Raw genomic sequence first — 26057 nt, forward strand, 5'->3', positions numbered from 1 at the left:
AACTGATTCTTGGTATGTGGAACATTACCTCACTGGTGGGGAAGGAGCCAGAGCTGGTGTGTGAGGCTGAGAGGTACCAACTAGGTATAGTTGGGCTCATTTCTACACACAGTGTTGGTTCCAAACTCCTGGATAGGGGGTGGTCTCTCTCCTACTCAGGAGTTGTTCAGGGTGAGAGCCGCCAGGCAGGAGTGGGGATACTCACAAGTCCTCGGCTGGTGGCCACTCAGTTGGAGTTTACTGCAGTGGAGGAGAGGGTTGCCTCAATGTGACTGCGTGTGGCAAAGAGAAAAACTTGCGCCTAATAGCAGTTCATTCTAATAGCAGTATTCTGCCTTCTAGAAGAAGGTGGGAGGGGTGCTGGAAAAGGCCGCACCTACTGACTCCATTTTCCTACTGGGTGTCTTCAATGCTCACGCTGACTGGGAAATTTAGAGGAGTGTGATTGGGAGGAACAGCCTCTCTGATCTGAACCCGAGTGGTGTTATGTTATTGGACTTCTGTGCTAGTCATGGTTTGTCCATAACAAACACCATGTTGGAACACAAGTATGTTCATAAGTATACGTGGTATCAGAACACCTTGGGCTAAAGGTCGATGATCGACTTCAGTTGTTTCATCAGACCTGCAGCCATTTGTTTTGAAGAGATAAACAGAGCTGTCAACTGATCACCATCTGATGGTGAGTTGGTTCAGATGGTGGACGAAGCTGTAAGACAGACTAGTTAGGCCCAAAAGTGTAGGGTCTGCTGAGAATACCTGGTAGAAGAGTCTGGAAGGATTTCAACTGTCACCTCTGTTCTTAGCAGGAATGGTGAAACTGACCTCAACTGGGGATGTTGTCGGAAGGTGGAAGGAACACTTTGAGGAACTCTTGAATCTGACAGACACGCCCTTCTTTTTGAGGCTACGCTGGAGCAATCTGGGGGATCAGAGTCCATTTCTATGGCAAAAGTCACTGGGGTGGTTGGAGAGCTCCTCAGTTGCAGAGCACCAGGGGTGGATGAGATTTGTCCAGACATTTTTTTTTTTTTTTTTTACAAGTGAGGGAAAAAGGAATTAGGAGATCAACTGCCGTCTAAGTGCAGTGGCCACAGTAATGCCTCCTGGGCGCCTCACCTGGGAGGTGTTACAGGCACAGCCACCAGGGAGGAGCCTCATGGGGAGGGATATGCTGGAAGAATTATATCCAAAGGTTGGCCTGGGATTGCCTTGGGATCCACCGGGATGAGTTGGCAGAAGTCAAGAAGGGAAGAGGGTTGTCTGGGCTGCTCCGATTGCTTTTTTGCCACTGTGACCCTGATCTGGACTCAGCGGTTAGAAAATAGATGGATGGATGAATGGATGGATGGATGGAGTTTAATGTGGCATAATGGTCTTGAAGTGTGATGTGGAATGTTCTGAAATGCATTTCAGTTGTACTTAGCCATTAAACTGTACTATGCTGAGAAGGACAACTCCAGTTGCAACAGGAAATATTTTTGAAAAATCAACTAAATTTGAAATTGAAAAAAGAAAACTGAGCTTAATGTGGCTTAATGTCCTAAATAAAAATAGGAAAATGTGAATTTAATTCAGCCTTGAGGGGGATGGGATGATGGAGTAAGATTCAAAATTATGGCACCCTTGATAAAGATTTGAAAAGACTAATACACCATTACTGTGATGTATTGTAACTCATAGGGGACAATATTGTACTATTTACAAAACCGCAGGTTTCACATTTGTTGGCACCTTTATGATTGATTCACACTTGGTGCAGCATCTCCTGCCAAAAAAAAGCACAGAGCCATTTCCTGTAATATTTGCAATGGTTGGAGAAAACTTTTGGGGGGATCTTGAACAATTCCATCATGAACCATTCGCCCAGATGGCAGGTCGCCTCACTGCAGCAAAGCAAAGTGGTCAAGCAGGTGCAGACCTGGTGGCTGCAGTGTAGGCCAGGGTCAGGACTTTGAACCTGATCCTGGTGGCGACCGGTAGCCAGTGAAGTGACCTCAGCCGGGGAGCGACATGTGATAACTAAGGAAGGTTGAATGCAAGTTGGGAAACAGCCTTCTGGGTAAGTTGTAGTTGCAGTAATCTAGATGGGAAATTACCATGGCCTGGATGAGTAGCTGGCTGGAGTACGTGGTCAAGTATGGTCGAATCCTCCTGATGTTGTACAGGAGGAATCTGCAGAACCATGATGTTGCCGTGTTGCGCTCGCTGAAGTCCAACTCGTCATCCCAGACCGCCCCCAGGCTCTTTGCAGAGCCTTTATACTTCAAGGAAAACAAACTGAATGCAGGTTTTTAATCTTTAAAAATAATTTGTGAGAAAATATACTTTACAAACAGGAATGCTTTGTATTCAAATTAATCAGGTCACAATCTGTGTTGGAATTTTATTAAATTAATTATTAATTCAGTTCAAGTTTATTTGTATAATGCTTTTACAGGGAACTAACACAAAGACTTGATATTATATGATGGACAGATGTCCACAAAGGTGCAGGTCCAGGACATATGAAGAAGGGAAAGTGTCCTTATATATGTTTTGCAATGTCAGCATGGAAAAGAAATTGTATACATCTGCGTATACATTTGTAACTTCTAAAAAAGTTACAAATGTATAAAAAAGGCCGTAAAAAAAGACCCAGTGTACAGTTTTTAATAAAAAAGTTTATGTCTGAAATTGTAGGAGCAAGAATGGAAGCAAATGAGAGTCCAGTCTTTGTCGCTTAGATATTTTTGTAAATCCTTTTCCCCCTTTTTTAGTGCACCTATATTTTAAAGCGTACTTTTGAAGTTCCCTATAAATCATGGAGATACTGTATTGTATGGAGATACTGTATTGATACCGGAATGGTTTAAAAAGATGTCTGTCTTTGAAGATCTTGGTTCTATAAAAGAACCTTGCATTGATTGTATCATATGTCTAACCTGGGAAAAGGACTATAGATGTGTATCAGTTAGTGTATATTTATTTTATAATTCTTAAAGGAGTTGAATGTACGTACTATTATGAAAAAGATGAAATCCTTTCCTAATGCTGTTCTCATACCATTTTCATCATTGAAACTGGGCAGCAGATTAGGATTTCTCCTCTGAGGAGTAAAGGGTGATGGAGCCTTGTCATACCTAAAAGGATTGAGAGAGGTTTTTCATGCCCCTTCAAAATTCCTGGATTTTTAAGAATTTTTGACATCTAATATATGGTACATGTTTAAGTTAATTTGGAAAAGTTACAATGAGATTTTGTTTTTGTCCATGTACATACCTTGTCTCTTAAATATAGCAGTAAATAACAGGGTATCAAAAATAAGAAATTGGTGTAAAATACAAAATAATATATATCTAAGTGCAGTTTTAGTATAATATACAATGTAATTATGAAATATAAAACTATTTTAAAAAATATAAAAACAAAACTACAAGGCAATACATTAACCCAGTACTCCATTAAATATCACTTCTGGGAAGTGGACATTACTTAAAAGGGTTTTATTAAAGTTCTGAACTCAGCCAGAGTAACCAAACTGTTCAATTTAAAATCTTGCTGTAGTGCATTCCATTTAATTGATGCAGCACATTTATCTGTATCTGTAGCTTCAGTGTAGAGGCTGCCGCATGCATGTAAAGAGTATCCCCGTAGTCCCAAACTGGAATTGTCTCATAATTGGAAAGTAAATAATGTGTTCCATATTGAACACATATAGGACGTGTTCTGTTCAGTATCTTTTAGAATGTCTATCTCATATTCAGAATTTTCATTTGTAGAAGTTGGCTGCCCTACCGTGGCTGCATTTATAGTTAAGCTTCTGTTTTGAATATAATTCAGTGTTAGCTGGTGAGTTAACTGTGAAAACAAACCACGGTGCTGCTGCCAGATATGCAGTAGATACTACAAGCATTGTTTCTCCTGAATATTTTTTCCATTGAGTTCAACAGGAAAATTAATCAGGAGAAACAATGCTTGTAGTATCTACTGCATATCTGGCAGCAGCACAGTGGTTTGAGGCTCATTTGATACCTTGGACCCTTGATGACTTAAAGCCATTTAGCCAACAAATGTGTTCCATACTGTATCAGCATAATTTACAACTGAAACTAGTCCCACCCCCCAATTCCCATAGAGATCCATTCAAATGCAAAGAGTTTTTGCATCGCTTGTAGGACAACCTGAAAATAAGATATCCAGACTCTGATGATGATGATGATAGGTTACACATCAGGAAGTCATGACATGCAAATGATATGCAACCAAATACAAAACATGACTCTTTTATTTGACATTGTGTTAATTTGTCTACTGTATAAGTGAATTTCCCTGTTTCTAGCTTTTACCCAAACAGTTCACTGCAGCAAAAGTATTACATTACATGCATTTAGCAGACGCTCTTATCCAGAGCGACTTACACAACTTTTTTCATAGCACTTTACATTGTATCCATTTATATAGCTGGATATATACTGAAGCAATGCAGGTTAAGTACCTTGCTCAAGGGTACAACAGCAGTGTCCTTACCCGGGAATCGAACCTACAACCTTTCGGTTACAAGCGCAGTTCCTTACCCACTGTGCCACACTCCGTCCTAAGTAAACGAGCAAATGGTGGCACAGGAGGTCTCATGAGTGCATTTGTTCAATTTGTGGTAATTTTCTGACCAATGATTTGTTGTAAAGACCATTAAAAGCTTAATATTTTGCCATTTTGGGCTTGGGCCATTTTTTTGCCCAGGGGTGTAAGTTAAAGACTCAGGGGTGTAGCTCAATTTTTCACAACTCCATACATTTCATGTTACCATACATTTCCTGTGTTAAGTCAATTAAGGTATCTACTTTATTTCCATAAGAGATCATTTCAAAATAATAGCTAACAGTGCACCAGTCCCTTTTACAGCTAAATACTCCCACAACATGATGCCGCCACACCCATGCTTCACAGTTGGGATGGTGTTCTTCAGATTAAAAGCCTTACCTATTTTCCTCCATACATAGCGTTGATCATTATGACCAAACAGTTCCATTTTTGTTTCATCTAACCACAGAACACTCCTGCAAAAGGCTAGCTCTTCGTCCGGGTAATCACCTGCAAACTTCATTCTGGCTTTATTACGATTTTATAAACGGTTTGGCCATAATAATCAGCGCTATGTATGGAGGAAAAAGGGTGAGGCTTTTAATCCAAAGAACACCATCCCAACTGTGAAGCATGGTGGTGGCAGTATCATGTTGTGAGGGTGTTTTGCTGAAAAAGGAACTGGTGCACTTCAGAAAATAGATGGCATCATGAGGAAGGAAGATTATCTAGAAATACTGAAGCAACACCTCAAGACATCAAAGTTAAACTGTGTCTTCCAGCAGGACAATGATCCTAAGCATATCTCCAGAGTTGTAACAAAATGGCTTAAAAACAACACAGTGAAAGTATTGGAGTGGCCATCACAAAGCCCTGTCCTGAATCCCATAGAAAATGTGTGGATTGTACTGAAAAAGCATGTCTGAGCAAGGAAGCCCACAAACCTGACTGAGTTACACCAGTTCGGACAGGAGGAATGGGCAAAATTTCTGGTAAAGTATTTTGAGAAGTTTGTGGAAGGCTAGCCCAAGAGTTTGATTCAAGTTAAGCAATTAAAAGGCAATGCCACCAAATACTAACAAAGTGAACTTTTGACCCTCTGAAAAATCTGATATAGTACATAAAAGCTGAAATAAATCTGTCTCTTAGCTGTTATTTTGAAATGACCTCTTAGGGAAATAAAGTAGATACCCTAATTGACATAACACAGGAAATGTATGGTGACATGAAATTTTTGGAGTTGTGAAGAATTGAGTTTGAATGTCTTTAGCGTAGGTATATGTAAACTTTTGGCCTCAACTGTATAGTAGTCTGGTAGCTCTTAGCTTCTCTCAGCTGAGGAATTGTGACATTGACCGGCACTATGCTTGTTCTCCTCCAGGTCACGTGTGTGGGTCACATAGTGGGAGCCATTGTTGCAGACACACGGAGCCACGCACAGAGGGCAGTCAAGGCTGTGAAGATATCCTATAGGGAGCTGAAGCCCATTGTCACAATTCAGGTATGGGTCTTTTCTATCCAAAGTTCAAAAGAGGTTCAGCGAAGGAAATATTCTATATAGTAAATAATTCCTTAACATCAGTTCTGAAAGTCTACATTCTGTTACCCCAACGTTTGACCAAACATTCCTTCTGAAACTGGTTTGTGTTTCGGTGACCCATGATTGACCAACAGCCTGGATTTCTTAGACTTGTTGCAAAAATACTTCCAACAGTATTCTTCATGGGGAATATCTTGTATTTTCAAAGAACAGTGTGGTTGCATTTTATTCCAAACATGATTTGGATATACATGTCCAAAGAACCATACAAGGTTAAACATTATTTGAAGTGTTGTTGATTTGCTTGAATGAACTGCTGTGCTGCCAGGCTAAACAAAAGATGCTTTACAAAGACGTTTTACAGAGTAGCAAGTCAAGGAACATAGAAAAAGAGCAAACGGAAAACACCAGGCCTGAACCCCAGAACAGCAAGGACATGAGCTAACAAAAAAAAACTCTCAGTGGGGAGCAAGCCCTCAAATGGTGGCATGAAAAAACTCTCCAATGGGAAGAAATCTAAGGAGGAAACCAGGGGGAGCCCATCCACCACTGGCCGCCCTGGTGTAAAGTAGCGGTAGAATGGAATGTAACTGAAATGCTATAAGGTATCTGTCACAGCAAATAAAACTGGTTAAGCAGGTTACAGTTGAGGTACTCTTTTGTACTCTGTACACTCCTGTGCTTGTACTTATAGTTGTGAGAAATACTGACAGCTACACTGCATGGCCAAAAGTATATGGACACCTGACGCACAATCTTGTTTTACTCTGCAACAACTGGTAGGTGACACTTGACACTTAAGAGCCTAGACAGTCTGTGTGATGCCCACTCTTACATAGCGAGATTGTAGTCGGTAAAGCCTTCTATTAGAGAATTATGGAATTTTCACATAACCAGCATCTTGTGAACGTAATCTTGGAGGAGAGTAAGGAATAAGTAACTCAGTAAGATAGTCAGGGGCTAACCCTTTTAGGATGCAGCTGTGACTGAAGCCTTGTGAAGCGTCACTTATGGAAAACTTGCAGTCAAGTACCAGACAGATAGGAGATGGCATTCCCAGAAATCCATCATTCTATGAATGAATGAATGAGTGAATCATTGTATTTATATAGCACTTTTCCGAGTGCTCAAAGTGATGAGTGGGTCCTCACCTCACCCACTACCAATGTGTAGCACCTACCTGGGTGATGCACAGCAGCCAATTTGCGCCACAATGCTCACCACACATTAGCTAAGGTGGAGAGGCAGAGAACGTTTCTTTTAGCCAATTGAATCAGGGGATTATTAGGTGGCAAGTTTGAGAGAGCCAGGTTGGGAATTTAGCCAGGGAAGCAGGGAACCCCCTACTCTTTGCGACAAGTGTTATGGGGTCTGTAATGACCACAGTTAGTCGGTTTAATGTCTCATCTGAAAGACGGCATCTTCTACAGCACAGTGTCGCCGTCACTTTACTGGGGCATTGGGGTTTATTTGACCAAAGGGAAGATCGCCCCCTACTGGCCTACCACCATTCCAGCAACAACTTGGTTTTTCCCAGGTGGTCTCCCATCCAAGTACTAACCAAGCCCATACTTTCTTGACTTAAATGGTAAATGGACTGCATTTATATAGCGCTTTTATCCAAAGCACTTTACAATTGATGCCTCTCATTCACCCATTCACACACACTTACACAACAACGGTGAAAGGCTGCCATGCAAGGTACCAATCAGCTCGTTGGGAGTAATTAGGGGTTAGGTGTCTTGCTCAGGGACACTTTGACATACCCAGGGTGGGGGATCGAACCAGCAACCCTCCAACTGCCAGACAACCACTCTTACCTCCTGAGCTATGTCACTATGTCTTCAGCCATTCGGCAGGAGCAGGGTGATATTTAATGTCCATTGTTTGCTTAGCAATTCTCCGAAGGAATTATCATTGTTTTCCGTTTTGCCATTGCATACACCCCAAAAGTTCTATGTACATAAATGTTATCTCCCAGCCCCAGTTCTAGACTGCTCTGACTGGGGGTGCAGTCACAGATTATTAAAATGTTTTAACCTTTTATTCAGGGAATAGGCTTTTTTCATCCTGTGTATGCCGCAGTGTTTATAATATACAGTGCTGTCCATAAGTATTTGAGCAGTTACACAAATTTTGTAGTTTTTGCTCTGTACTCCAGCTAATTGGATTTGAAATGAAACAATGAATGTACAGTTAAACTGCAGGCAGATAGCTTTCATTTAAGAGTATTTACATCCAGGATCCATGTAGGAATTACAGTCATATATAGCCCCCCCCCTTTAATATCCATCCATCCATCCATCCATTATCTATACCCACTTATCCTGAGCAGGGTCGCAGGGGTGCTGGAGCCTATCCCAGCGTGCATTGGGGGGAGGCAGGAATATACCCTGGATAGGCCACCAATCTATCGCAGGGCACACACACCATTCACTCACACACTCATACCTATGGGCAATTTGGAGTCTCCAGTCGGCCTACCTGCATGTTTTTGGACTGTGGGAGGAAACCGGAGTACCCGGAGGAAACCCACATGGACACGGGGAGAACATGCAAGCTCCATACAGAAAGGACCCCAAGCTGAGATTCGAACCCACAACCTTCTTGCTGTGAGGTGACAGTGCTACCCACTGCACCACTGTGCCACCCCCCACTTTAAATAAAGTCCCCATATTTAGTACTTGGTTGCAAATCTGTTACATTCCATAACTGAATTCAATTCAATTTTATTATAGCACTTTTTACTGCCTGAAGTCTGCCGCCCTCAGGCACCAGATTCATTCATTCATTGCTCAATTAAGTTATGAATGTAATTGAAATGGGTAATGAGTACTGACATGTTAAAGCTGTTTGATGAAAAATTTATAGTGCTAGGCTAAATATTTTTTGAGTAAATGAGCAAAATTCTAAAATTGTTACATTTTATACCGACTCTCCCCTAGTCTATGAGTAAAATGCATTAATAGGCTGGTACACTTAATAGCTTAATTCTGTCCAACATGGAATTAAAGACCATACGGTTTTGCCTTTTATTTAACAAAATTTTTATAGAAATAGAGCATGCTGAAATTGCAATACTAAACTAAACTTGAACATTTGAGAGGGGGCGTTGGTCTACAAAAGGTTGAGAACCTCTGATCTAAATGATTGAAGGGATGGAAATCTTTCACCGAATGTATAGACTGTTATGACATAGACCAGGGGTGCTCAATACGTCGATCGCGATCTACCGGTCGATCGCAAAGGTAGTATTGGTAGATCGCATGACATTAAAAAAAATAGACGTCAGCCTATCATCCATCCCGTCACTTGATTGATATACAGGGCAGCCAGTTAGATGACATCTGAATTTTTCTGACACTTAGGTCACTGCGCATGCGCAAACAACGGAGCCAAGTGCAGCAAAACTAACAAGCTAGTCAGCGAGTTACCTCCAATTTTTAGCCCTCGGTTTTTTCTCTTACACTTAAAAAAGGGTATAAAAATGAGTGGGGGAGCTGGACCAAGTAAGAATTCGATTCAAAAGCCCTGACCCTTGCCTACACTGCCGCCAACAGGACAGCCCCCATCTACTTGCAGGACATGACTCAATTCTATGTGCCTGCTCGACCACTCCGCTCTGCAGCAGCAGGGCGTCTTGTAACCCCTCCCACCCGCCCAAAGGGATCACAGAGCTTCTCCACCCTAGCTCCCCAGTGGTGGAACGAACTCCCCGTCCCTCTCCGAACCTCCCCCTCACTATCCATCTTCCGCCGTGGCCTGAAGACTCATCTCTTCAGACTATACCTAGAATAACCACCACCATGCTGTGTATATATATATATATGTGTATATGTATATATATATATATATATATATATATATATATATATGTATGTGTGTATATATATATATATATATATACATATATGTATATATATATACATATTTAAAAAAAAAAAATAAAAAAAAAAAAACCCCTTTTTTCCTTGTCACTTGTTACATGTTGCCCCATCCCTGCACTTCTTGGTAAATTGTATTTGTCCTAATACTCTAGCTTAATCTTCTGCCTAGTTTGGCTTTGCAGATGTTAGACCAGGATAGTGTTCATTGTTCTCAGCTAGAAATAGCTGTACAAAATAAGTAATTGTACCTTACTGAACCCGTGTTCAGCAGTTGTCTACGATCATGAAAATGCACTTCTTGTACGTCGCTTTGGATAAAAGCGTCTGCCAAATGTATGTAATGTAATGTAATGTAAGAAGACAAAAACTTATCACTTTCATACGGAATGGGAGGAGGACTTTTTTTTCACGATGACATTTTCGAAGTGCGTTTGCCTCATCTGCCAGTCTACCATCGCAATACCAAAGAAGGGAAATGTGGAGCGGCTTTTTTGGACTGTTCATGGAAAATACGACACCGACTTCCCACCGAAAAGCGAGCTAAGAAAGAGAAAGGTGAAGGAACTAAAATCCCAGTTGTCCGGACAGCAGTCATTTTTCACACAACATACTTCAAAAGCGAAAGCCGCCACCGAAGCATCGTTCCGGGTGAGTCACGTCATCGTTAATAACAAGAAGTCCTTCCAAGACGGAGATATGGTAAAAGAGGCATTCGTTGAAGCAGCTGACTCATTGTTCCGGGACTTTAAAAATAAGGCAGAAATATTATCTTCGATCAAAGCTCTCCAGCTGTCAAGAAGTACAGTTACACGGCGCTGTGAAGCCATAGATGAGGATTTAACTCAGCAAATGTGGAAGGACATCGGAGATTGCGAGTGTTTCTCACTGCAGTTGGACGAATCTACGGACGTGAGTGACACAGCCCAGATGTGCATTTTCATTCGTATGGTGTTTAGTGATATTAGTGATAGAGCTATTAACAGTACTGCCCATGAAAGAACAGACGCGAGGAGAGGACATATTTCAGTCGTTCAAAAACTTTATTGAGAAAACCCAGCTCCCGGTGTACAAATTGGTGTCTATCACCACGGATGGAGCACCCGCAATGGTTGGCCGCGTGAATGGATTCATTGCCAAGTGCAGGCAGGACGATGCTTTCCCAGACTTCCTGAATTACCATTGCATAATCCACCAACAAGCGTTATGCGCTAAAATGCTCAACATGAAAGAGATCATGGATGTGGCAACGAAGAACGCCTGTTCTATTCGAGCCAGATCTCTTCAAAGACGGTTATTCCGTGCACATCTGGAGAAGGCTGACTGCGACCACTCTGAGTTGTTGCTACACACTGACGTGAGATGGCTTAGTCGAGGGAAATTCCTGCAAAGATTTCGAGAGCTCTGTCCGGAGATTAAGGAGTTTTTCCGTGTATTTGGACATGCAGAATACAAGCAACTAAATGACGGTCAGTGGCTGTTAGACTTGGCATTTTTAACCGATCTGACAAACATGTTGAATGACCTTAATCTAGAGCTGCAAGGAAAAGACAAAACAGTGATCAATATGATCAGCTCAGTTAATGCTTTCAAACGAAAGATGCAACATCTCTCCTCAAAGCTGCAGCGCCATGATTTGGCAAACTTCCAGAACCTGGCGTCAGAGCTGGAGATGCAAGGGAAGGCATGTGTGCAACTTGACAGTGCACGCTACACAGAGCAGATTGACAGTTGTCTCTCAGAGTTTGACAAACGCTTTCAAGACTTTTCTTTGCTCGAGCCAGTCGCTACATTCATGTGCTATCCTTTTCGGGAAGATGCTGAGGTTGATTCACTGGCATCAAAAATTGCAACACTGTTTCACCTGAACTCTTCTGGAGTGGAAGATGAGATTTTGACACTACAAGCCGACATTGAGCTGAAGTCCAGAGCTCATGGACAGTTCTGGAACTTACTCACAGAGGTAAAGTACCCCAACATGAGGAAATGTGCTACCTCCTTGACTGCATTATTCGGCTCCACTTATTTATGTGAGTCAGCCTTTTCCCACATGAAGATCATTAAGTCCAAGTACCGTTCCACCATGACTGATGAACATTTGGAAGTGTGCTTGAGGCTGGCTGTCAGCAGCTACTGTCCGGACTATGTATCCCTGGCTGATTCAATTCAGTGCAAGTCATCAGAGTAAACTCAGGTAATGACAAAAAATGTACATAGTTAATTATGTTGTGTTGTGCAATATTGGCTCATGCGGTTATGCAAGGTACATCAACATACATTGTACATATAAAGAATCCTCAATATATTTGTAAATAAATATATGTTTTGCATTTTTGTAGTGGGTAGATCATTTTGACTTGGTCATTTTATAAGTAGCTTGCATGCTGAAAAAGTGTGAGCACCCCTGACATAGACCATCTAGATGTTTAGTTAGTCGGCTAGATTTGCTTGCAATGTGAAAGTTCTCTAGCTGGCTAGGACATAGCCAGGTAATATGGACTGAGCTGAATTAAGGTTGAACTGAGCTAACCCAGGCATTTTTGTCAAAACATGTCAACCTCTTTAGACATCTACATTCCATCTATATTTGTGCTTACTGGGCTACCTTCTTTAAAAGCAGGAGCAAATGATGGCATTAAAGAACTTCTTATTGCTAAGCCCTTCATGGCCATTTAACTAAGTAGGTGTTTATCACTTCATTCCCTTATTGAAATCCAAATTATATCAGAATGCTCAATGCATGTGTATAGCAGAAGTCATGAATGAGGAACCATAAGCATTTCGTGGCAGAAGATTAATTGATCTTCTTAAAAAGTTACAACACCTGAATGCTGTGGCGTTTCTACTGTTTAACACATTTTTTTACGAGGCTAACGTTACCTGCAAACATCTCATTTCTAAATTTATGTTAGCTAGCCCTATTCTCTATCTACCGGCATACAATTACTGTAGTATGTCGTGTCTACAACACCCCATTAAAAACACTTCCATTTAAAAACATGACAATTTCATAACTAGCAGTAGTCTATGTGAAAAAGTACATATGTACAAGAGTTTTTAAATTGCATTTGAGATTCTCGTTAAACATCAGAAAATGTGGTCACATCCGTTTTATATAGTGTTCTATAGACAAACTCATCTTGGTGATGGTTAGTATACTTTCTATGTAAAACTGTCTATGATCATGTCAAAGTGCAGAAAACATTGTTTAAAGTAATAATATCGAAGATTTTCATTAAAATAAATGTCTGTTAAGTCACTATCTATCACAGAATTAGGTAACACAATGGTGATTGAGCCTTATTATTACATTAATTATTATTATTATTATTATTTATAATTAAAGAACTGGGTGTCTGTGGCGACATTCCTGGGAAAAAATCACAAGCGGCGCACAGTTAGTGACACGTTTTACATCACCCATCAGTGGCGTACTGTTTTTTTCCCGGTGTCTGCTAGCGTTACAATAACAGAGTGGGGGGGGGGGGGGGGTATGGAACCATAAAAGGTTTTTGTGTAACATGAGAGGTCATATTTTTTAATGTAGATTTCATATTACATTTGATGACAATGTAACGTTATTAAATTACATAACTATTTGCACAGCTAACACTAGCTACCGGACCATGTCAAGAAAGGCAACATTAGTTTAGACAACGTTTAGACAAAAGCTTTTTTTATGAAATCTCCTTTGTTTTTGTTTTATTCTTCTCGTTCTGATTGCTAATTTAACACCCAGCTCAGCTTTATTCTCAAACAGTTTTGCTAGCAAAACCAGAAGCACCAGGGGTAACATTTTGCAAGGCAGTTGCACACAACGATCATTCATGAGAAAGACAATGTTCATTGTGCATGAGATACATAATTGCACGAGCCACAGCGAATCCCGCGGATTCTTCTCTGCAGTGTAAAGATGTTCATACCGGGCAAAAGGTGGATAAAGAACGTCTGTGAAAATTTTGCATCACTAATTCTACCCCAGGTCTGCTACAGCATTTTATCCCGGCTCGGAAGTGTAAAGACAGCTTAAGCCTAATGTTAGACGATGAGTGAGTATGTACATAACGTTACTTTTATAACAACCATTTTTTATTCAGTAAATAGTTGGCGTGGCCCAGGTGCCAACTGTCTGACGTCACACAGGCGACACTGGTTGGATCCAGTTGGATTTCTGGGAAGTGTGGTCCAAAAACACACCTGCAATTATTGCTTCTCGCCATTGGTACCGCCAAAGAGAACGAAACGGTAATCTTTGAGATTGTAACTTTAAACATATTGAATAATTTGTGGTCATTTCACTTGGTACTACTGTTATTTTCTGATATGCAAAGATTGCTGGGAAAATGTCTATGTATGCTATTGTTCAATGTCAAGTGTCTATTTGTCACAACTGTTGGGTATTGTTTTGCCGGTCAAATTGTAAGGTCCGTTAGCTAGCTGATGAAAAGAGCAAAGAGGAGTCCTAGCTACAGCTAAGCTTATCATAATGCCGTATGAACAAAAAAAGTGGATCTCAGAAGAGAAAACGGAAAACTGACCAGGAGAGAAGGGTAGACAAGTTGCTTCTCAGATGCCTGACAAATTAGTGAGTACATAAAGTGCTTTTCAAGGGAATTTGTGTTGGGTTTCTCATCATGCCAAACTGTTATAGATTTAATTAGCCCATCATGCTGTTTGTCTCCACAATTGTTTTTTTATTTATATAGCAAAGCACCAGTGCTAAACGGTAAATCTTGATCATTTCTTAGAGGGGTAGTTCACATTTTTAGACCCTGGTCTAAACCCCCCCCCACCCCCCCCCCCCAAATCTCTGTCTGCCCCCCCCCCCCAATCACAGCAGTTTAGATCCAGGACTGGCTACAGTGTATGTGTGTTTGAATGTATGTATGTGTATGCATGCCTAACCTACATTTATATGCATTACTATTATCAGTTACTCATAAAAAACACAGGGCCAAGTTACTTTAAATAATTTAGGAAAAATTGGGTATCAGCATTTCTTTGAAATATGGCGTGTTAAATTTGTGCGAGCCAATAGCCAATATTGTTTCTTGTAAATTGATCTAATTTTGATATCAGTGCTTTTATTTGGCAGGCCTCGATTTTGCTAGTGTGAATGACTTATCGACAGTGCTTGTATGCACTTTTGTACGTTGAAAATGTGTTTTTCTTCAGATACACTTTATACCAAAGTACAAGCAGCCTGATGTTACATTCATACGACCTTGTCATAATTTGTAACAGCAAAGGAAAACACCGTATAATATGCATATGGCGGTTTTTTGATTGAGTACAATTAATTTCTTTAACAAATATTAAACAACATTTTAAAATGTCAAAGGTCTTTCCAAAAGGGCACTGCAAGTAGGTTTTCACTGCACTGTTGGTTTTCAACACCATCTAGTGTCTCTAATCTCCAAATCTAAAGCTCTCTCCATGACCTCCCTGGGTACTAACCCTCTTGTTTTCTTTTTAATTGGCATTCTGTAAAAATAAAATGCCAAAAAAGCACGTTGGCCGTTGCAAAAAAAAGATTTCTAAACCTGTTTTCGCTTTGCCATTATGGGGTATTGTGTGTAGATTGATGAGAATAAAAATGTATTTAGTCAATTTTAGAATAAGGCTGTAATGTAACAAAATGTGGAAAAAGTGAAGGGGTCTGAATACTTTCTGATGGCACTGTATTTAGGGACATTTCCCCCCCCCTTTCTCCCCCCTCACACACTTTGTACCACCCCCTCTCTCTGAACTTATGGAGGCCTTCCCAGTCCACACAGTATTTAGGGTACAGCAGTTCAGTCTCACATCTCACACTAGCTTGCTGGGATTGCTAGCCAGGCAAAAGTGCAGCTAGAAGGGAAGCATGGTCATGTGGTTACATTCAATTTGATTCAATTCGATACTTCCGCATGTGGAAAATGTTTTGATCCGTATGTAGAAAATGTTTTGATCAAGGAAAAATGGAAAATGTTATTGCCTGCTTCTACTGATTACCACAATGTGAGCTTTTGGCACATAATTTGCGATGTAGAACTTTATTGAACTTGCTCCAAGACTCATTGGGGTGGCAGGTATGCCATCCCGCCAAGTTACGCCTTGGCGGGGGCATGCCCCATACCTATACAGCACCGAGAGTTTGGCACTTTCCAGGGTTCCCCACAGAAATAACCACAACATCCACAGACACGCAGTCCTTAAAAACATTAAATTCTGTACATTCTGACCCCATTTCAACAGACAGAATTCATAAAAAACTTCACATGTCCACACAATAAAGCCCCAAACTAAGGGGATTTTGCGTTTTCTCCTTCTTCTCTTTCTTCTTCTTCTTCTTCTCATTCTTATTTTTCCTGCCGCCTATCCCACTAACAACAAGTCTCCCCATTGGACATTTTACCGACATCAGCCAAATCCTCACCCTCACGACCCAATCATAAACTCGCATACACACGCAAAATACCCATACCTTCTTACTCTGAAACATTTCCACTTGGCCACTCACGGCCACCCATATGCATTTCATGACGGCAAATGTATTCATTTTATTAAAAAGTTACACCGGTTCACCACTCTGCCATTTCTACTAACTATATTTCTTCACTTGGCTACCGTACAAAACCTTCTTATCAGCAAATGCCACGTTTCTACATTCATGTTACCTCGCTCTGTTCTCTATCTAGCCACATACAAACAATTACTACGTATGTACGTTCTGCGACTCCCCATTAAAACATTACATTTAAAATCATGACTCACTCATAATTATAACTACTACTACGACTGAACATGAGAAAAGCACATCAGTGCAATAAATTTCACACGTTACTTAACCCTCCACTTTAACAACTAATGCTTTATACAGACTGTTATATATACCGTTCGATAAGGAAACTAAGCTCGCTCATGGTCACTTTATTTACTCCGCACTATAGTCTGTGATCATCTCAACCTTCACCTACATACCCATTCTGCTAAAAACATATTGTTTCAACTACGCAATTTCATCATTTTGTACTAATTTCTCTCACACTGTTGTTATTTTCTCATATGCAAAGCCTGCTGGGACATATGCGTCTGCTCCTATTCTCCACTATCAAGTTTTCCGGTTCTAGCTTAGCAAAACAGCGAACAGGATTCCCACCTGCAGATAAGCCTATCAAAATGCCTTATAAACCTTACAAACACTAAAAGTGCATCTCCACGAAATAACAGACAACGGAGCAGGACAGCAGGGTACACAAGTTGCGACCTAGGCAGCTCTAATTCTACGGGCTTGCTGATTCTTTTCTCAATCAAGGCTCGTTGGATGGCCATCAAATCCGTGAGTACATACATACACTGGCCATATTTCACCTGCGTTTCTGTTGCGTTTATGCTTACGCCACCGCACCCTTTGTCACAGCCACTGTTTTACATATATAGCAAACCGAAACTGCTAAACAGTACACGCTCATCATACTGTACAAATTCACACAAGGATAGCCATAATCCACAATCGTTTCTTACAGGGTCACTTCGCATTTCCAACTCTCATAATAGAACGCTTTGCAAAAAGAAATGATATCTCATAAAAAAACACGTTTTCAACGTACAAAAATGCCAAGTTACTCAAAAGTATTGATATCAAAATGATGCCAAGTTACGGTACTACAAACAATATAGGCTATCTTGCATCACCAAAATTACATAAGATGTATTTCAAAGCAGTGCTACCCAATATTTCCTCAATTCTTTCAAGTCACTTGGTCCTGTGTTTTGTAATCTTACCATTTTACAATGTCATGCAAACTTTGTGTCAGATCAAAGAGTCAAATATTTCGAATTGCCTCATAGAACACATTGAAATTCATGTACAAAACTGCTGCTGAGTAACTACAGGAAGCATATTTCTCCAGAAAACATGTTTATACTTGCTTCTGAACTGAATTTGAGTACATGTACAAGTTATTGTATATTTGCTACGTACAATAAATACTGCATGTAAAATACATATTGTACATACTGTGAACTCTCTCAGCCCACGGGGGGTTGAGTGACGGAAGTCCAGAAGAACCAGAGCAGGGAGACTGAGGTAGTGATTAACAAAACGTTCTTTAATGATGGTAACGAGTGGGGGTAAAGGTAGGGGGAGCCAAAAACAACTAAAATATCTTCCCGGTCGGGGTATCGGTGCTCCACTCCAGGTATTCACTCGGTCTCCTTCTGGAGGGAAACAAGAAGCACATCGGTTAGGGGGGCGGGGCTTGGTCAGTCCGGTCCGGGTCCGGCTCCTTCCTCCCGGGGTCGACTGGTGCTCCTCCCGGCTGCGAGGGGGTGTAGGGGTGAAGGTCTCCCTCCCCTGTGTGGTCGCGCTCCAACCTTCTCCCAGCTCCAGCCCTGAGAGGTCCCTGTCGTCGCCCCCGGTCACACGGTCCCCTGGACTCACGGTTGCTCCGTTACACAAAACAGTTTATAAGTTGTCACACCTATTCCTCTACGCGAGGAGAGAGTGGCCCACGGCCGCTTACGGTCTCTGATCCAGGTGCAGAAAGTCGCCTGGTGTAGCTCCTCCGAAAGCCCCAGCAGCTCTCCCTTCCTGTGTTTGTGCTGGTCTATAAAGGGCTGCCTGCTCGTCAGCGCAAGCAGCTTCAGGTGGGCGCCGGCAGCCAATCTAACAAGCAGTTGCAGGTGTGCAGCAGAGTGGAAAATTCCCCTTACCTTCCCTCTGCTGCAGCCCTGTCCATGGTGCTGCCTGGTGTCACCTTAGGTGTTCTGTCTGGTGCTGTCCAGGGTCCTGAACGTCTCCAGGCTGTGGTTTGGTAAGTACCGCCCACTCACGACTTTTCCCAGCAGCCGCCGGTGTCGATGGGCTCGTCCGTCTTAGTGGTCACGTGGGGAGCACCGATCAGGGATCGGGGCGCCACATACCCCTTCCCTCAGCTCCATGTCGTTACCTGGAGCGCCTGACCATAGGCATTCCTCCCGTCTGGACAGGGCGTCAGCATTCCCGTGGAGCTTCCCAGCTCGATGTTCCACCCTGAAGCGAAAAGACTGTAGCCCCAGTAACCACCTAGTAACCCGGGCATTACTATCTTTATTCACTGACATCCATTTGAGTGGGGCATGATCAGTGACTAGTACAAACTCCCTACCCAGTAAATAGTATCGCAGCTTGTCCATGGCCCATTTGACGGCTAAACACTCTTTCTCTACTGTGGCATAGTTACGCTGATGAGTTAAGAGTTTACGGCTGATGTACGTTACCGGATGCTCGGCCCCCTCCCGGATCTGTGAGAGCACGGCTCCTATCCCCACCAGGGAAGCGTCCGTTTGGAGCACGAATGTCTGATCGAAGGCCGGAGTCACCAGAACCGGTTCGCTGCAGAGGGCTTGTCTCAGGGTTTCGAAGGCGGCGTCAGCTTCTTCCGTCCAGCTGACTCGGTTGCTTCGACTCTTGGAGGTCAGGTCATGCAGGGGGGCTGCTATGACGGCAAAATTGGGAATAAACTGACGGTAATACCCCACTAGGCCCAGGAAGGTTCTCACCTGCTTCTGCGTCTGGGGCTTGGGCCACGTTGCGATGGCTTCCACCTTGGTGGGTTGGGGTTTCACGCACCCTCTTCCAACGATATAGCCTAGGTAATCCGCCTCCTCCAATCCCAAACGGCACTTGGTTGCGTTGGCCGTCAGGCCTGCCTCCCGGAGGGCCCCCAGCACCGCCTCTAGCCTGCCCAAGTGGGTTTCCCAATCCGCACTGTGGACCACGATGTCGTCCAGGTACGCCGCCGCATACTTCTGATGAGGCCGGAGGACCTGATCCATGAGCCGCTGGAAGGTAGCCGGGGCTCCGTGGACCCCAAACGGTAGGACCCGGTACTGGAAGAGGCCATCCGGCGTCACGAAGGCAGTCTTCTCCTTAGCCTGGGGGGTAAGGGGGACCTGCCAGTACCCGCGGGTGAGATCCAACGTGCTGAGGAACCGAGCCGGTCCCAGCCTCTCGATCAGCTCATCCACCCTGGGCATGGGGTAAGCATCAAACCGTGAGATTTCGTTTAGCTTCCTGAAGTCATTACAAAACCTCAGGCTACCGTCGGGTTTGGGTACAATGACTATGGGGCTGCTCCATGAACTGCGGGACTCTTCGATGACCCCCATCTCCAACATCCGCCTGACCTCTTCCCGGATGGTATCCCGCTGGGCCTCGGGGATCCGGTACGGCCTCAGCCTAACCTTCTTCCCGGGTTCTGTGGCGATGTGGTGGGCGATGATGGAGGTCCGGCCTGGGAGCTTTGAGAACACATCCCGATTTCGGTCCAGGAGTTCTCGTAGATCTTGGATCTGGTGGCCCGTCAGCTGCTTCCCCAGCGTCACCTCGGGGGGGTTCTGTGGGGAGACGTGAGCAGAGAGGGCCTGTGCCTGCGGGGGTTCAGCTTCATACCAACGTTTTAACAGATTTATGTGGTAGATCTGGGTGTGGCGGCGGCGTCCCGGTTGGCTCACTTTGTAGTTGACAGGCCCGGTTTTTGCAACCACCTCGTAGGGCCCGTGCCATTTAGCCAGAAATTTACACTCATGGGTTGGGACCAAGACCATCACTTTATCACCCGGCTGAAATTCTCTCACCTGTGCTCCGCGATTGTAGACCCGGGCCTGGGCTTGCTGTGCCTGCTGCATGTTCTCCCGGACCATGGGCCAGATCCGGGACATCCGTAGGTGCATCTGCTCCACATGCTCGATGACCGTGCTATGTCGCGAAGGTTGGCGCTCCCATGTTTCCTTAGCCAGGTCCAACAGCCCTCGGGGTCGCCGCCCATACAGCAGCTCGAAGGGTGAAAACCCGGTAGACGCCTGAGGTACTTCCCGAATGGCAAACATGAGGTAGGGTAACAGCTGGTCCCAGTCTTTACCATCTGTTTCAATCATTTTCCTCATCATTTGTTTCAAGGTGTGGTTAAACCGCTCAACCAGCCCGTCGGTCTGTGGGTGATAGACGGACGTCCTCACCTGCTTCACCTTCAGCAGGCCGCACATCGCCTTTAACACGGTGGACATAAAGCAGGACCCCTGGTCCGTGAGTATCTCCGCCGCAATACCCACCCGGCTGAACAGCAGGAACAGTTCTCGAGCTACCGCTTTCCCCGTGGCAGTCCGCAACGGGATGGCTTCCGGGAACCGGGTAGCGTAGTCCAGGATGACCAGGATGTATTTGTGCCCTCGGCTGGACCTTGGAAGAGGGCCCACGATGTCCATGGCGATGCGCTGGAAGGGGACCTCTATGATGGGCAGAGGGATCAGGGGGTTTTTATACTTTACCTTGGGGCTATGGAGCTGGCAGTCAGCGCAGTGGCGACAGTATTCCTCGACGGCCCTCTTCACCCCAGGCCAGTAGAACCGTTCGATGATGCGCTCATACGTCTTCTCAGCTCCTAAGTGGGCCCCCAGGAGGTGGGTGTGGGCGAGGTACAGGACCTTTGAAATGTACGTCTTGGGGACTAACAGCTGGTGGACTCTCTCTTCCTTGACCCGGGACACCCTATATAATAACCCCTGCTCAATCAAAAAATAGGGGGGGGTTGTTTCACTCACCCCTGGTCGTGGCATCCCATCAATCTCCTGGACATCCCTCCAGGCCTGCGTCAAGTTGGGATCCTGCAGCTGCGCTGTTCCAAAGCGGCCCTGTTCCCCGGTCTGGCTCCCCGGCTGTGGGGCGAACTCGGTAAAAGTCTCTTCTGAGCCCACCTCCTCCAGGCCGACGGGGTTCTCGGCTACGGCCTCTGATGCGGTGGCGGTGGTCTCCTTAGTACTGGCGGTTGGCTGCCTCCCCTCTACCACCGCATTCGTCGGTTCGGCCTGGTCTTCCCCAGAGAGGCCCGCCCAGGCCGGTTGAGCACCCCCGGCGGTGTGCTGGGGCCGCCTCTTCTGGGGGCTGCGCCTGCCCTCTGGTTCGAGGTTCGCCGGGGACTCCTTCCAGTACCTGTCAAACACGGCACAATCCCGGCCCACCAGTACAGGAACGGGCAGGTTCTCTACGACTCCTGCCCGGACGGCCACCGAGCCTCGGGGGGTGGTCAGCACAATGTCAGCCGTGAAATATTGCTTGGTGTCCCCGTGAATGCAGGCCACGGCGATTGCCTTACCTCGGGAGCCCCCCGCAAACTCCGGTCGGATGAGGGTCACCATGCTTCCTGAGTCAAGTAAGGCCTCGGTATCCCGTCCGCCGATTTTTACCGGAAATGTTGGGGCCCTGGCTCCCTCATGTGCCCAGCAGGTGGTGATGTACCGGCATGGGAACACCGGGTGCTCTGACGTATCTGCGGTGGGCATGGGCTCATCCCGGTCGGGGCAAGCCCGGGCAAGGTGACCTTCCCTTCCACAGGTATAGCACCTGCGTCTTTCCGTGGGTCCCCTAGGGGGCGCTGTAGGGTGTCCGAGCTGTCGCGGCTCCAGGGGTTCAGCCATTCTCCAGGCCGGGCTTTTCTCCACCCTGGATCCCCCGGTCGTCCCTCTTCCTGTGTCGGGTCGGCTGGTCCGCAGCATCTCCTGCGTGACCTGGTGATTTTCCACCAGAGCAATTAACAGTTCTAGCGTTCGGGGGCCCTGTTGTGCAACATACCTCTTCGCGTCAGGGGGCAGTGCCCGGATGCACCGGTCCAGCACCACTCGATCCAATAGGGCGGGACCATCTCCTTCCAACAGCCAGCTCCGGGTGATGCGGCTCAGGGCAGCCACTTGGGCTCTCGCTGGTTGGCTGGGGCTGTAAGCCCACTGGTGGAAGCGCTGGGCTTTGGCTGGCAGGCTATAGCCATACTGAGCCAAAATGGCTGCTTTAAGGTTGTTGTAGTTTGTGGCCTCGGCATCGGTCAGGTCCCGGCAGGCTTTCTGGGCCTCCCCGATCAGAAATGGTGCCAAGATGGCCCCCCAGTCTCCCCGGGCCCAGCCTTCTCGGTGGGCGGTGCGTTCAAATAGCTCGAGGTATGCTTCTACGTCATCCTCGGGGGTCATTTTTGTCAATACATCCCGCGGCTTCAGTTTGTTCTCTGATGTGCGGGTGACCAGGGCCACCATGGCCGCCTCCAGGGTCTTCTGGGTCTGTAGCACAGCCTTGATAGCCTCCTCCATTTTTTTTTTTTTTTTTTTTTTTTTTTTTTTTTTTTGGACTGGTTTCTACCTGGTTCCGTCAACCCGTAGCGTGGATTTCGAGTGCCCGCATTCTCCACCAATTGTGAACTCTCTCAGCCCACGGGGGGTTGAGTGACGGAAGTCCAGAAGAACCAGAGCAGGGAGACTGAGGTAGTGATTAACAAAACGTTCTTTAATGATGGTAACGAGTGGGGGTAAAGGTAGGGGGAGCCAAAAACAACTAAAATATCTTCCCGGTCGGGGTATCGGTGCTCCACTCCAGGTATTCACTCGGTCTCCTTCTGGAGGGAAACAAGAAGCACATCGGTTAGGGGGGCGGGGCTTGGTCAGTCCGGTCCGGGTCCGGCTCCTTCCTCCCGGGGTCGACTGGTGCTCCTCCCGGCTGCGAGGGGGTGTAGGGGTGAAGGTCTCCCTCCCCTGTGTGGTCGCGCTCCAACCTTCTCCCAGCTCCAGCCCTGAGAGGTCCCTGTCGTCGCCCCCGGTCACACGGTCCCCTGGACTCACGGTTGCTCCGTTACACAAAACAGTTTATAAGTTGTCACACCTATTCCTCTACGCGAGGAGAGAGTGGCCCACGGCCGCTTACGGTCTCTGATCCAGGTGCAGAAAGTCGCCTGGTGTAGCTCCTCCGAAAGCCCCAGCAGCTCTCCCTTCCTGTGTTTGTGCTGGTCTATAAAGGGCTGCCTGCTCGTCAGCGCAAGCAGCTTCAGGTGGGCGCCGGCAGCCAATCTAACAAGCAGTTGCAGGTGTGCAGCAGAGTGGAAAATTCCCCTTACCTTCCCTCTGCTGCAGCCCTGTCCATGGTGCTGCCTGGTGTCACCTTAGGTGTTCTGTCTGGTGCTGTCCAGGGTCCTGAACGTCTCCAGGCTGTGGTTTGGTAAGTACCGCCCACTCACGACTTTTCCCAGCAGCCGCCGGTGTCGATGGGCTCGTCCGTCTTGGTGGTCACGTGGGGAGCACCGATCAGGGATCGGGGCGCCACAATACATACATAGAGAACTTCTTTATCCCCATGGGGACATTTCCCTCGCAGCATGTTACATTCACATTTACGAACACACACTTATACCAAGAAACATACTATCATTCACGCAACAAAAAGGCTGGGCGGCGAAATACATACATACCAATACAAATTGGACATTTACATGCCTATTCAATAAATCTTGACTGTGAGAGAGCCATCCACACATATGTTTAGCCTGTCAATGTAGTGCATGCTTATACACACAGGGCCAAGTGACTTGAAAGAATTGAGGAAATATTGGGTAGCATTGCTTTGAAATACATCTTATGTAATTTCGGTGAGGCAAGATAGCCTATATTGTTTGTAGTACCGTAACTTGGCGTCATTTTGATATCAATACTTTTGTGTAACTTGGCACTTTTGTACGTTGAAAACGTGTTTTTTTTATGAGATGAGCATTTACCCTGACAACCAGTTTGCCAGATCTATTGAACTGTGCGGGACGTGGGAAGTTGGCTTAGCCAAAATACAGTACCCACATACTTGGGGGTCAATAACACGTAATGACAACACTTTTTATACATACAATCATATTTTAAAAATCAGAAGCGCACATGCAATTAGTACCGGGTATTACAAGAGTATCACTAGTCTACTGAATGAAATGAACCACAATGCGGTACCCATGTTGGAAGGACTTGAAGTTGCATACAGCCATATAATAAACAAAATTTACATCATACGCGACCCACACATCACAATGGTGGCGGCAGGAAAACTAGCTAGGATGCTCGGTCTTGAACCAGGAGTTGACTTGACAGCCGTGAAATTGGTGGCGCCACACCCTGTCGATATCAATGTACTATGTAATAACAATGTACGTCTACACGGACGTTATCGCCTACCAACGTGTTGGTGACAGCTTTGTACCCCTGCTTCAAAATGTACATGTATCGGGAGCAAACAATGACATCATTACAATCTCGTATGAGAAGCCACACTATGTACCTGTGAGCAGGAAGCACATTGACAACATTACAATTGAACTAAAAACGGATCAGAACCAGAACGTAAATTTCCGTTATGGGAAAGTCATAGCAAAGCTGCACTTCAGACCGGTGAAACACCATTATCACAAGTAAAAGATGGCTAGGTCTGGCCTGCACATAGATCCATACATTGATTATTATACGGCGCAAGCGGGTAATGGGTTGCCGGGATTTAGTGGTGGGAGTGTTATGTATGGTGGGGGTCTTGGCAGTATTTTTCGAGGCTTATTCCAAATGGCTTTACCGCTACTAAAGAAAGGATTCAATATAGCCAAGCCCCATTTGTTCCCATCAGCTAAGAACATAGCCAAGGATGTGATCACTAATGTTGTGACAAGTCGTTTGAGCGCGGGCGGTCAGGAAGGATCCAGGCTCAATGTGATGACGCGATGTAGACAGAAAAGACCTCCAGGGGGGCGTGTCTCAAACTGGTCTAAGTCTAAAAAACGGAGGATTTCAAGCATTCAGCGCACAGTTGGTAAAAACAAGAGGAAGGTGAAAAAGCACACAAAGAAGGAGGTTACAAGGAAAAGTAGATCATTTTTTAAAATGGCCTACATACACAACATGTCAGAGGAATGCATGAAGTCGGAACTGGATCTTTTTGCAGTTCCGTATACACAAACAAGCATTGAGAAGAACATCTATGTGGAGGTGCCCCCAGTGTCAGCCATTTCAGACACAGGACCTCTAGAGTTCTTTATTGCTGCTAATGGTGAAGATTACATTGACTTGAACAATACACTTTTATACCTTCGCTGTAAGATCACCCAATGCGGATGGTAGTAACCTCGCGCAAGCGGACAATGTCGGGCTTATTAATGACCCCCCACTGGTTTCTGCCAGTGTATTGCAAGCCCGGCGCCCCGCCGGGCCTAAATTGACCCCCCGCGGGGCCTAAGCATCAGGGAATTTTATTTTTTTTTAAATGTATT

At 45.0% G+C, this 26057-nt stretch overlaps 1 protein-coding gene and 1 long non-coding RNA gene across 2 annotated transcripts in view; both read left to right on the top strand.

Annotated features, from left to right (window-relative positions):
• The window catches only part of LOC118223068 (xanthine dehydrogenase/oxidase-like), a 333979-nt gene that overhangs the window by 189501 nt on the left and 118421 nt on the right, over positions 1 to 26057 (top strand). Inside the window, 1 exon segment of the mRNA XM_035409186.1 lies at positions 5945 to 6064. Coding sequence (XP_035265077.1) covers positions 5945 to 6064 — 120 coding nt within the window.
• LOC118223075 lies at positions 20308 to 21664 on the top strand. The gene is made up of 2 exons (XR_004764394.1): positions 20308 to 20819; positions 20912 to 21664. It is a non-coding gene; the product is annotated as an uncharacterized LOC118223075 (long non-coding RNA).

This window comes from Anguilla anguilla, chromosome 1 (genome assembly GCF_013347855.1).
Source record: "Anguilla anguilla isolate fAngAng1 chromosome 1, fAngAng1.pri, whole genome shotgun sequence".
Taxonomy (NCBI): Eukaryota; Metazoa; Chordata; class Actinopteri; order Anguilliformes; family Anguillidae; genus Anguilla; species Anguilla anguilla.